Below are 12,735 nucleotides of genomic sequence, written 5' to 3' on the forward strand. Positions count from 1 at the left end.
ACATTTTTCCTAAGTTTTATCAAAATTGGTCAAACGGTTTTAATTTCTATGTGGGCCATACATACATACATTCATACATATATACATACGCCTTACTTTCTACTACAAAAGTTAAGGCCCTTTAGTCTTTTCTTAGCGGAAAATATATTTTGCTGACAGTTTGCTCAATGCATTGTAGAAACAAAATTCTTTCTGAAAATAGTATTGCAGAGTATGCAGGTATTGCAGAGTCATCAGGTAATGCAGAGATAGAAGCTATTGCAGAGTCAACAAATATTGCAGAGACAGCAGGTATTGCAGAGACAGCAGGTATTACAGAGACAGCAGGTATTGCAGAGACAGCAGGTATTGCAGAGACAGCAGGTATTGCAGAGACAGCAGGTATTGCAGAGACAGCAGGTGTTGCAGAGTCAGCAGGTATTGCAGAGACAGCAGGTATTGCAGAGACAGCAGGTATTGCAGAGACAGCAGGTATTGCAGAGACAGCAGGTATTGCAGAAACAGCAGGTATTGCAGAGTATGCAGGTATTGCAGAGACAGCAGGTATTGCAGAGACAGCAGGTATTGCAGAGACAGCAGGTATTGCAGAGTATGCAGGTATTGCAGAGACAGCAGGTATTGCAGAGTATGCAGGTATTGCAGAGACAGCAGGTATTGCAGAGTATGCAGGTATTGCAGAGTATGCAGGTATTGCAGAGAAAGCAGGTATTGCAGAGACAGCAGGTATTGCAGAGTATGCAGGTATTGCAGATACAGCAGGTATTGCAGAGTATGCAGGTATTGCAGAGACAGCAGGTATTGCAGAGTATGCAGGTATTGCAGAGACAGCAGGTATTGCAGAGACAGCAGGTATTGCAGAGACAGCAGGTATTGCAGAGACAGCAGGTATTGCAGAGTATGCAGGTATTGCAGAGACAGCAGGTATTGCAGAGACAGCAGGTATTGCAGAGTATGCAGGTATTGCAGAGACAGCAGGTATTGCAGAGACAGCAGGTATTGCAGAGACAGCAGGTATTGCAGAGACAGCAGGTATTGCAGAGTATGCAGGTATTGCAGAGACAGCAGGTATTGCAGAGTATGCAGGTATTGCAGAGACAGCAGGTATTGCAGAGACAGCAGGTATTGCAGAGACAGCAGATATTGCAGAGACAGCAGGTATTGCAGAGACAGCAGGTATTGCAGAGACAGCAGGTATTGCAGATACAGCAGGTATTGCAGAGACAGCAGGTATTGCAGAGACAGCAGGTATTGCAGAGACAGCAGGTGTTGCAGAGACAGCAGGTGTTGCAGAGACAGCAGGCACCCTGAGCCACCTAACCAAGTTATTTTCTGCGTTCAGCGCTCCAGAGATTCAACATACTGACGTCTACAACGCACTTTTTACGAAGCTTATTTCAACTCACTCTGACTGTTTGTCTGGTACAAATGTTGAACAAGTTATTCTCCTACACACGTTATCGGATCAAGTTGAAACTTTCCACAAATTTTTTTCATTTCATCTAACAAAACACCAAAACATAATTCAATGAAAAGAAATAACCAATTAGTCAATTTATCATAGAAAAATGAATATTTTGTTGGATATTGAAAAAGGAAAATAACTTCTACATTATTGAGAGATAAATATAAAGTTATTTCCCTTTGAAAAGCTTTTTTTTTCATATTAAGTATTTTTATACTTTGCTTGTTTCTAATACATTTGTATCACAACAAGAAATTATTACGTAAAAAAAAGGGTTGTATTTAAAAGAGGGGACGCGAATCAATACTCATGTCTACAGTCTATGAAGTCTGATTTTAAAATGGCAGCAGGGGCTAATTCTGTTATGCGAGAGACATTCGTGGTAAACATAGCCTACGTATGTCTATTATTGATGTGATGGTCGTATGTCCATTTTTGTGGTAAGTAAGACGTATTGTATTTGGACGTTTGTTTGTTTGTTACGCAAAAAGTTGTGAGTCGATATGGTAAATGGCGTCTCTGGGGAAAACGCAATTAATTTTCAGTATCCGACTTGAAGGAGGAAACAGTGTCTCTGACTTAAAATATCTTAAATTTTGAACGAATTACATTGTGAATATTCGAACATAGATTTAGGTAAAGTTCCCCTTTGAGACCTTGCGATCTAGAGAGAAGAGATCATCTGTTGTTTTTCAGCCAACGGTAAACGAGCAGGGTGTCATGTGGCCAGCACACAACCAACCGCCTTTACTTTCCCCAATTAAGTCAGGTACCCCTCCCCCTTTTTAAGAGAAATATGACCGACCTCAAACAACCCCCCCCCCATTAACTGTTTTCAGAATGTTGCGCATCTTTTGGAAGGACTTCACTCCCCCAGTTTAAATAACGCTGACCTAAACCCGTTAATGTCAAAAGCTATCATCTTAAGTCCTACTCAAGTCTTCGCCAGTGACCTCTATGCATGAATTAAGAAAAAAGATTTTAAAATAAAACTAAATAAGGCTTGTCTCCGAGTCCGAAGATTATTGAGGAATGCAGTATTTCCCGTGACAACGCGCCCCAGCTGTGACCTACATATTTTGCACATCTATGGCAAGAATAACCATTATCCGACTATGGTCGATTAAGATTTTTTTTTTCGCCGTCTGCGTATGTCCTCTGCGTCTGTCCTCAGTGTCGGTGCGTAGATTATGGCATTCTAGCACCAATGTGTATTAAGTGCACTATTTGTGAACGCACTTTCTTTTTGTTGCCTTGCTTGTAAGTTGATGGAGTGTTTTTGTTCTGCTGGTGTAACGTTTGTTGAGATTCTTCTGTGTTCCCCTGTTTAGGGTGAGTATCTAAGGCATAACTGCGTTTCGCAGTTGTTGCGATGCCATAGTGATAGTCTACTAGACCTTTTTAGTTTGTCTTTACTTTGTCTTTACAGGGAGTTAGTTTGGGATTGGAAGTCTACGCTGGTGACTAAAGACAGCAGTGTGTTGCGTTGTGGTTTCGAACATTAATGTGTACGTTGTGGGACAGCAAGGTGTAGAATTATTATTTAATTAGTAAAGTCACAGTATTAAAATGTTCCAAATTCAATGTCATTACTCCATTAGTTTGTCATCATACTTATATTTATATCATTAAATATTTACATTGTTACCAGTGAGTCATTTATTTATTGTATGCACGAAGGTGCCTGGTTGAATGTCAGGGGCCCGGGCAAACGAGCTAAGGCCTTAACATAACCCTGACAGTTGGGGGCTCGAGTCCGGCTGTGACTACCAGTCACAGAACTATAATTTCAATCATTACATAAGTTTTAGTTACTTGATTATGTAGCAGCAGTGTCTACAATCTAATAATTGTTTACATAGTATTGCATCACAATCTACTGTACTAATATTGAATTGTGTACCATTGGCAACGATGTATATTGAAAGTAGCAGATAAATACATCCTTTGTGATATAAGTGATATAACTATATAACTATACTGTACTATAAACTATATAACTATTGTATTGCAAGATTGAAACGTATTTGTATTTTCTTGTTTTCTATATTGTGCTTCACCTTCGAACGAGTGTCTTCTCGCTCCCGACAACAAGCGAACGTGAGTGTAAAGTGGCTGTAAAGTGGTACCTGTACTGAAGTCTGAGGCTACTAGTATTGTGTTGGATTGTCCTGTGGCAACTATATTTCGACGCTGTGGCCTGAGTGAGGCACTTTCCTCCGACGTGGGATACTGCACAGATAGGTTTCTTTCTTTGCCATTTAACCGCAGGCTCTAGGCTTTAGTTGATCTCTTGTACAATTAGTAGAATTTTTTGGTTCCCATATTGTATATAATTTAAATATAATACAGCCAAGTAGTGTACATTGTATTTACCATGGAAACTAGGTTGACAATTACTGCCCAGTTTATAAGTGATGGTCGTTCTCTGGGGTACGAAGGTGAAAGGTTAGGGAGGTATGTGGCTGAGCAGAAAGAAGACTATGAAAAATCTAAGAAAGAGGAGTTTGAACGAGAAAAGGCTAGATTTGAGAGAGAGGAAAGATTGAAAGCAGAGGCGAAGGCAGAGGAGAAGGCCAGATTTGAGAGAGAGGAAAGATTGAGAGCAGAGGCGAAGGCAGAGGAGAAAGCCAGATTTGAACGTGAGGATAAGGCCAAGCGTGAGGAACACGAAAGGTGGAAAGAAAGAGATGCCAGGGAGGAACTCAAGAGGAAAGAGGAGATGGAACTAGAAAAAATGAAGGAAAAGTCAGCAACAGCGGCTGGGACGGCAACACAGGCAGAGGTGCGGCCTAGAAATGTTTTAGATAAACTTGACAAGAGCTTCCAGGGAATGAAGGAAGACGATGACCTGATGGCATATTTAACACACTTTGAGGCCGTCGCAACAAGATGCAAGATTGATAGAAAGGAATGGTCATTGCTCCTGTCCTATAAACTAACTACCTTTCTAAGAAACTGTATGCTGCGTGACAGTCTGTTTTTGAATGAAAATTATGAGGAAGTGAGGACCGTATTACTCCGACATGCGGATATAAACGCGGAAACCTGCCGCAAGAGGTTCCACCGGGTAAAACCACGACAGAACGATTTTAGGGGTTTTGTCACAGAGCTGCGAAATGCGTTGGACAATTGGTTGAAAATGGCTGAAGTAGGCAAGACTGTGGAAGAAGTGAAAGAGTTGCTGGTGAAAGATAGAATACTTGAGAATGTGTCCGGTGATGTGTACAAGCAACTGATAATAAGTAAGAAAGGCACCGTTGATGATATGATTGATGTTATTGAAGGTTTTAAGGTTGCTAGTGCGGGTGTGTCGCTTGCTAAGGAAGACAAAGTGTATGTTGCGGCAGCGTGTAGTGAGCCTGTGATGAATCGGAGTCCTGGGGGCAAAAGGATGGAGATCGCTTGCTTCAGTTGTGGTGAAAGGGTTCCAAAGACTTACCCGATTAATTCAACTGATAGGGAAGACGATTGTAATACTGTGGTCAGAGCACATGAGCAGAGGCCAAGTGATAGATGACTAGAGGTCCGTCGCGAGTCCAAGAGTCGTCGTGACTATAAGCTGATTCCGGATCGTTACACAGTGACAGTTAGAAATTTACCATATAATGTTAACTGGCAGAAGTTAAAGGATAGGTTTAGAGATGTTGGTTTGGTGGGATTTGTGGAGGTTTTGATGGCGAATGGGAAGTCAATGGGTGTAGGTCATGTTAGGCTCAGGAACCTAGCAGACGTTGCGAGAGCAGTTAAATATTTGGACAAGTCAAAATTTGGAGGTAGGAATATTGTGGTTGTCCCTCATCGTATAAGCACGCGGGGATAACGTGATGATAACTAGGGTACTCTGGCAAATCCATATTGGGTTGTTTAAATAGCGAGACCTATGGATGAATGGTGTTGGTATATTTAGATGTTGATGTAGTCAATATTCTAGACGAAGCTATTTTTTTCCATTCCACTTATATCTTTATATATACTTAAAGTAAGTTGAGTATACACTTTGTTATTTAAAGTATCGGAACCATATCTGTTAGTTATGGGAGTAAAAGTTTCTTGGTAGATACGTGGATTTAGTTTTTCCTTTAAAGGCATTCTTACGTCGTTTAAAATCCATGAGAGTAGACTGGAGCTGTGAGTGTGCGAAGGCATTGAAGAGAGTGCAGGCCTGTCTATGTAAGTATCCTATTCTTCGTTTGCCTGATTCTTCTCTACTGTTTTATCTCCAGACTGATGCCTCAGACAAAGGGATCTCTGGCATTCTTAGCCAGTGTGTGAATGGTATGTTGCATCCTATAAAATTATGTGAGCCGTAAAGTGTTGCCTCGGGAGCAGAAGTATTTTACCATTAAACCTGAAGAAGTGGCCATTGTATATGCAATAGAAAAAGGGACAATTATTGGCCGGGAACAAAATTTAATCTCCAGACTGACCACAAGGCTTTATGTTACTTTAGGAGCACTAACTGTACCAATGCTCGCATTACAAGATGGGCACTAGTGTTACAAGATTATTCCTTTGATGTTGTTCACGTCTGAGGAAAGGACAATCTACTTGCTGATCCGTGCTCAAGATAGACTTTCCAATGTGCAGCTACATAAGTTACATATTTATGTATTTTTGGTATATACATGTCTTATGCATTTTAATGTTCCAATGTATACATTATTGTTTGAAAATGTTTGCACTTTATGTTAGATGAAATTATGTTGCATTTAGTATTATTGACATTAATTTGTTGATTATGCATTTTAAATTTGATCGGTTGGTAGATGTGATTTTGTGAATGGTTCATAGTGTAATGTGGATACTTTGGTAAAAAGTATAATTGGTAATTTTTCTTCTAAGTTGTTATGTTTGGAAGAGTGATGTTAATGCGGATGAATGTTCCCTAGCTGGATGTGCTTACCTTGTAGCTGCAATGATATCTTCTTACTTTTCTTTCAGTTTGAGGTACGGAAACTGGTCCATACTTTGTAAGAACCAGTTTGGGGGGAGAGGGGGAATGTCGGTGCGTAGATTATGGCATTCTAGCACCAATGTGTATTAAGTGCACTATTTGTGAACGCACTTTCTTTTTGTTGCCTTGCTTGTAAGTTGATGGAGTGTTTTTGTTCTGCTGGTGTAACGTTTGTTGAGATTCTTCTGTGTTCCCCTGTTTAGGGTGAGTATCTAAGGCATAACTGCGTTTCGCAGTTGTTGCGATGCCATAGTGATAGTCTACTAGACCTTTTTAGTTTGTCTTTACTTTGTCTTTACAGGGAGTTAGTTTGGGATTGGAAGTCTACGCTGGTGACTAAAGACAGCAGTGTGTTGCGTTGTGGTTTCGAACATTAATGTGTACGTTGTGGGACAGCAAGGTGTAGAATTATTATTTAATTAGTAAAGTCACAGTATTAAAATGTTCCAAATTCAATGTCATTACTCCATTAGTTTGTCATCATACTTATATTTATATCATTAAATATTTACATTGTTACCAGTGAGTCATTTATTTATTGTATGCACGAAGGTGCCTGGTTGAATGTCAGGGGCCCGGGCAAACGAGCTAAGGCCTTAACATAACCCTGACACTCAGCAGCGGATTATCTTTTGGTCTCAAATGTGTATCATGCGGCTATTTTGAGTGACCTCCAGCTGCCTCGTTCTGAAGCCGCATGCAACCAGGTGCTCTATTTTATGTCTGCTAAGGCAAGTTGGCGCCTAAGCTGGTCTTTAAAGCGTTTCCGTGGGGCACCTCTGTTACGTCGACCACCTTTTTGCTCACCAAAAAAGACTGCCATACGGTATACGTGTCCTGCCCAGCGTAACTGTCGGACCATTAGAAGGACTTCAAATAAAACTACTGCCCTCAGAAACTCCGCTGTTCAACAAACTGATAGTTTTAAAACTTAGTCACATTATCCCAATAGGTAGTCACATTATCCCAATAGGATAAAATTACATATAGTAACATTTTGGTCCCCGGAACATACGAGAGAAATAACACAAGCTTATTTCATAGGTCAGGGCTAGATTTCTTTATTATTAGACCTTCCAACTTTCCACATGACTTCACTTCAGTCTGTACCGACGTCAAACAGCAAACAAGTAAAACAACACACCTGAACACTCAGGAGCACACGAGTTGACCTACATAGCAACCATCCATCTCAATAACTATTCATGTTTTAAAACATACATTCCTTTTTTTTTAAAGAATAAGAAATAAAAAAAAAAGGCTGAACATTTTCAATATCGTCTGCCGGCGATCGCCGGATATGACATCATTCTGACGGAGCTTTTAAAAAGACTTAATGAGCAAGCCATTGACGATAACTCAGAATTACCTGCTGTCGTGGGAATCGAAAGAGTTTACGCTTCAGATGCGATCTTGTAATCGATATGTTTTAGCGCTGTTCTATTAAGACCGTCAATAGCATTAAAATTAAATGGGAATCTAATTTAAAACTCTCAAGTATAACTGAATACATTTTTAAACATACACAGCCCTGAGTAATAGCAGAATCGTTAGAACACTGCTTTGTTACCAAGGGACTCGAAATTGAATCCTAGTTAATTCTATGAATTTTACAAAAAGAATTATTTGATTCACTTCTCCCAGAAAAATACTAATTATTAAAAAATATAATAACGCAAAAAAAACAACAACTTATTCTTCTTATTCTTGTTAAACCAGTTACACAGACTAGGGACCAAAAAAAAAACCTCTTCAATATAAAAAAAAAAAGCTAATTATACACTAAAATTATTTTAGCGTAGCCAAGCCAATTGGGGGTTCGGAGTTTAAACCCCTCTCCTACAGATGGCTTTTTTTTTAAAGTTTAAAACCCCTTCAAATGGTTTTGAGTTTAAAATACCCCTACTTTCGCATTTTGAATTTTGTTAAAAAGCGCGCAATTTAAGCTGTCAAAGGATTCATTTATTGCGCAGCAGACCTGATCGGCGCTATCATTGGACTTGGTTATAGAAAAGATTTCGAGCAAATATTAGAATACGTTTCATTTCCAAATGTCTTTCAATTTTTTAAGTGCGCCAATGTACACTCAGATTTGGTAGATTTGTCTAACCCTTTTTTTTTTTAAACCTATTTCACAAAACGTTACCTTTAATCTTAACAAAAGGGATGCTAAATGAGATCATTTCTGCATTCAAAAAATTACATAATCCAGTTAATGGATTCCTTTTATGTTTATCTGATGCAGTCAAACAAGTGAACCCAAAAGTTACAGTTTTACATTAGATTCATTTGAAAGTGGCGATACATCAAACAGCAGGCAGGCACATACCAAAGTATACACGTTAGAAATCTGTAGTTATTTATCATTATAATAGGTTTATATTTAGCCTACATGTAAATAACTTTTATTTGGCAATTGAATCATAAGTTAATCTTGTATTATTTGAATTGCTTAGTCTATCCACCACAATAGTATGTACCTCAATGGTTAGATCGTAAAGATTCTCAACTAATAGTTACGTTTTTATTAATTGAGTCTAGCTAAGTAACTCTTTATAATATATATGCGACATGGGGCAGGGCCGGCCCTAGACCAAGACAAACTAGGCAGCAGCCGAGGGCGTCCCATAGGTGGGGGCCTCGCACTGAGAAAAAATTGCGAAACGTGTACCAAATTGCCAACACAGCAGACATCTATGGCTCTATATCTACTAGCCTAGCTTGAAGTCTCTACTACAAGTAAAGGTTTATTCGCGAATGTAAAGGTCTATTTGTTAGACTACAAATGTGTGGAGACTATTGTGTCTTCCTTTTGGTGAATTGTCGAAACGTTATTTCTATTCAGGGGATAATGAATCTGATATATCATGATATATACACACTATCGGCGATATATGAATTTAACTTATTTGTTGATTTAAAAATTACATTAGGCCGGCCCTAATGATGGGGCCGTTGGACATGTGAAAATATAAATAGTTCCCCTTTCAGACCTTGCGATCTATAGGGCAGATGATGTAAAAGGTCATCTGTTTCTGTGGCCTACGGTTAACGAGGGTGTCATGTGGCCAGCACAACGACCAATTGCCTTTACTTTTTCCCAACTAATGTCAGGTACCCATTAGAGCTGGGTGGACTCAGGGTCGTCCAAATATCATGAAATTAAAAACCGCACTCTTCACCAGGATTCGAGCCCGGTACCCCGGTTCGGAATCCAAGCACTTAACCACTCAGCCAATGCGCCTCTTTGTGAAGATATACAGGTACTAAAAAAAAGTTTGAGAATGGCTGATAATGTCACTGTTTAGATATTCAGCACATTAAGGGTGAATGCTAAGCTCCGAGATGCCCTTGACAGACCACCTAGAGCGAAGGAGTTGACCCAGTCCTGGCTAAACGACTTATGAACTGGAATGTTACCTAACTGGTCTTTTTCTGCTTGACTTCATTTTGTTCTGAAAACGAGACATACTTAAAAGCTAATCGACATTAAGTTTAGATAACTATATGTAACAGCTCAATTTCTCTTTTTTAGCTGTCACCGGAAGGGGAATAACCTCTTATATGTTTGTTTGGTCTGTCTGTCCGTCCATCCTTCCTCTGTCCATTTTTTATCTCTTATATCTTATCTTATATAATACAGACGTTACTTCAAAAAAGAAGATTATTACGTCCTACGCGTCATGCATTTAGTCATGCATATTAACCAATGACTTAAATTCAGCCAAGTCACTGGTTTTCCTGGCTAACTCAGGCAACCCATTCCATGCTCTAATAGCACTAGGGAAGAAGGAGCTTTTGTACAAATTTGTCTTAGCATATGGGACGAGGAATGTGCCTTTATCTTTGTGTCTTTCAGAGTATTTTATTAAATTTTGTTTTTGTATTTGAAGATTATGGTTCAGTGTTTTATGTATGATTGCTACTTTACTTTTGAGCCTTCTGTCCTGAAGGCTTTCTAAATTTAGTGATCTCAAAAATCTCAAAAGGTAAAAAACATATTTAATATATGAAATATGATTTTATGATACGAGCAAGTAATTCTTTTTCAAAAGATATACATCAACTTTCAAATTTCTTGGAAATTTCAGCCACATTTAAGTTCATTATGTAGGCCCCTTTCCACCCAGACGGTCTAATTGAGATATTGCAAAAAAAAAAAGATTACAAGGAAGTAAAATGGCCGGCATAATAATCAAAGACCTTTACTTCTGCAACATATAACTGGTATCCTTTATAGTTGGTTGAGCTTAGGGAGATCTTCCAATGTCAAAATTACATAACTCCAGCTCCTTCACCTGAATTCAAACACAAAACCTTTCGGTTCGGAAGCAAATCGATTAACCAGATTAATTAATATATTTGATATTGCAGAGATTCATTGCTTTACATCGTATGTAACATCGGAGAAGTTTGTAAGTCACAGGAGAAGTTTGTAAGTCACAGGAGAAGTCTGTAAATCACAGGAGAAGTTTGTAAGTCACAGAAGTTTGTAAGTCACAGGAGAAGTTTGTAAGTCACAGGAGAAGTTTGTAAATCACAGGAGAAGTTTGTAAGTCACAGGAGAAGTTTGTAAGTCACAGGAGAAGAAGTTTGTAAGTCACAGGAAAAGTTTGTAAGTCACAGGAGAAGTTTGTAAATCACAGGAGAAGTTTGTAAGTCACAGGAGAAGAAGTTTGTAAGTCACAGGAGAAGTTTGTAAATCACAGGAGAAGATTGTAAGTCACAGGAGAAGTTTGTAAGTCACAGGAGAAGTTTGTAAGTCACAGGAGAAGTTTGTAAATCACAGGAGAAGTTTGTAAGTCACAGGAGAGGTTTGTAAGTCACAGGAGAAGTTTGTAAGTCACAGGAGAGGTTTGTAAGTCACAGGAGAAGTTTATAAGTCACAGAAGAAGTTTGTAAGTCACAGGAGAAGTTTGTAAGTCACAGGAGAAGTTTGTAAGTCACAGGAGAAGTTTGTTAGTCACAGGAGAAGTTTGTAAGTCACAGGAGAAGTTTGTAAGTCACAGGAGAAGTTTGTAAGTCACAGGAGAAGTTTGTAAGTCACAGGTCTATTAGCCATGTTCTTGAATCGTTTTGTCCGATAGCAATGTCTGAATATTATTGTTTCTATTATACCTGAAAATATTTGTTTAAATCCTCAGGAGACATCTAATATGTTGTTTTTTTCAGAATTGCATTAATTCAAGCGGTCGTTATTTTTTCTAAGTCTTCGACAATTGTGATTATATTTAAAAATCAATGTTGAATAGTTTTATATTGATTTCTACTGATAATCATACACGGTGTACGGGTGCGTTCTCACAACTGCTCTGTTGTCAATTTAAATTTTATCTTTTGATTTCTTTCCTTGTACGAATCCACCCCTACCAGCATGTGATTTTGTTGCCTTATGAATATGTATTATAACAACAAATATTTACACATAAAATTACAGCAATTTTCTAGGTATTAATCTTTAAAGTAGGGGTGTAATCCTTGTAGCAATGTGCAAATATTTATGTTAGCTTTTTAGCTGATGGACAGATCATTAAAAACAACAACCCCCCCTTGTGTTTCAGTACTTTGCCAGTGACGTCAAATAAGAACATCAAAACTCTATGTGTGTGTGTGTGTTTGTGTGTGTGTGTCTCTTTATGGGTAATGTGTCCATTCATACAAATGTCTGGCACTAATTTTATTTTATTTTAAACAAAGGGACAGCAATAAGCTGCTTATTAAAGCAATTCTTCCAATGAGACTTAGAATGTGTGACAACTAACGCTAGCTGTAGCACACAGCATTGCAAGAGTTAAAACCAGAAAAGTTTTGAAAGTAAATGAAAACCAAAAATATTAAAAACTCCTTTTAGTAAACTTTTTTTTATGCTTTAAACGTAAGATCAAACGAGAAAAAAAAATACACCTAAACAAAGGGACACATATAAAGGAAAGAACCGCACAATTACTGTCATTAACATGTAAGGAAAACACTTCTCTCTAAGCTCAACAAGTGGGTAAGTAACTTATATAGGAAACACACTATTCTGTAAGCCAACCAAGTCTACTTTCTTTCAACATAAATAAGTAACTTATATAGGAAACACACTATTCTGTAAGCCAACCAAGTCTACTTTCTTTCAACATATCTTATGACTAACATTACATTAACTTTGCAGTCAAAACTCTAGGAACGTGTGTAGGTGACAAAAAAGAATAACAAAGTGTATTTACACTGTGAATATAAGTCCTTGCAGCATGTCAGAACAAAAATAAAAGACCAGAAACTAGTGACTATGAGAAGAGCAATCCTTATTGACAAGCGACTACTTTCTAAG

General features: G+C 38.4%; 1 protein-coding gene across 1 annotated transcript; it reads left to right on the top strand.

Moving 5' to 3' along the window:
* The first annotated feature begins 3,704 nt into the window (after positions 1-3,704).
* LOC129928836 (trichohyalin-like) lies at positions 3,705-5,195 on the top strand. Its single transcript, XM_056045165.1, has one exon. It carries the CDS (start codon positions 3,840-3,842, stop codon positions 4,980-4,982), a length of 1,143 nt encoding a protein of 380 aa, XP_055901140.1. The 5' UTR covers positions 3,705-3,839; the 3' UTR covers positions 4,983-5,195.
* Positions 5,196-12,735: the final 7,540 nt, after the last annotated feature.

The sequence above is a fragment of the Biomphalaria glabrata genome, chromosome 10, assembly GCF_947242115.1.
Source record: "Biomphalaria glabrata chromosome 10, xgBioGlab47.1, whole genome shotgun sequence".
NCBI lineage: Eukaryota > Metazoa > Mollusca > Gastropoda > Planorbidae > Biomphalaria > Biomphalaria glabrata.

What these genes read in the sequence shown, in the direction of transcription:
- LOC129928836 (XM_056045165.1), top strand. Translation starts at nt 3,840, where the DNA reads ATGGAAACTAGGTTGACAATTACTGCCCAGTTTATAAGTGATGGTCGT.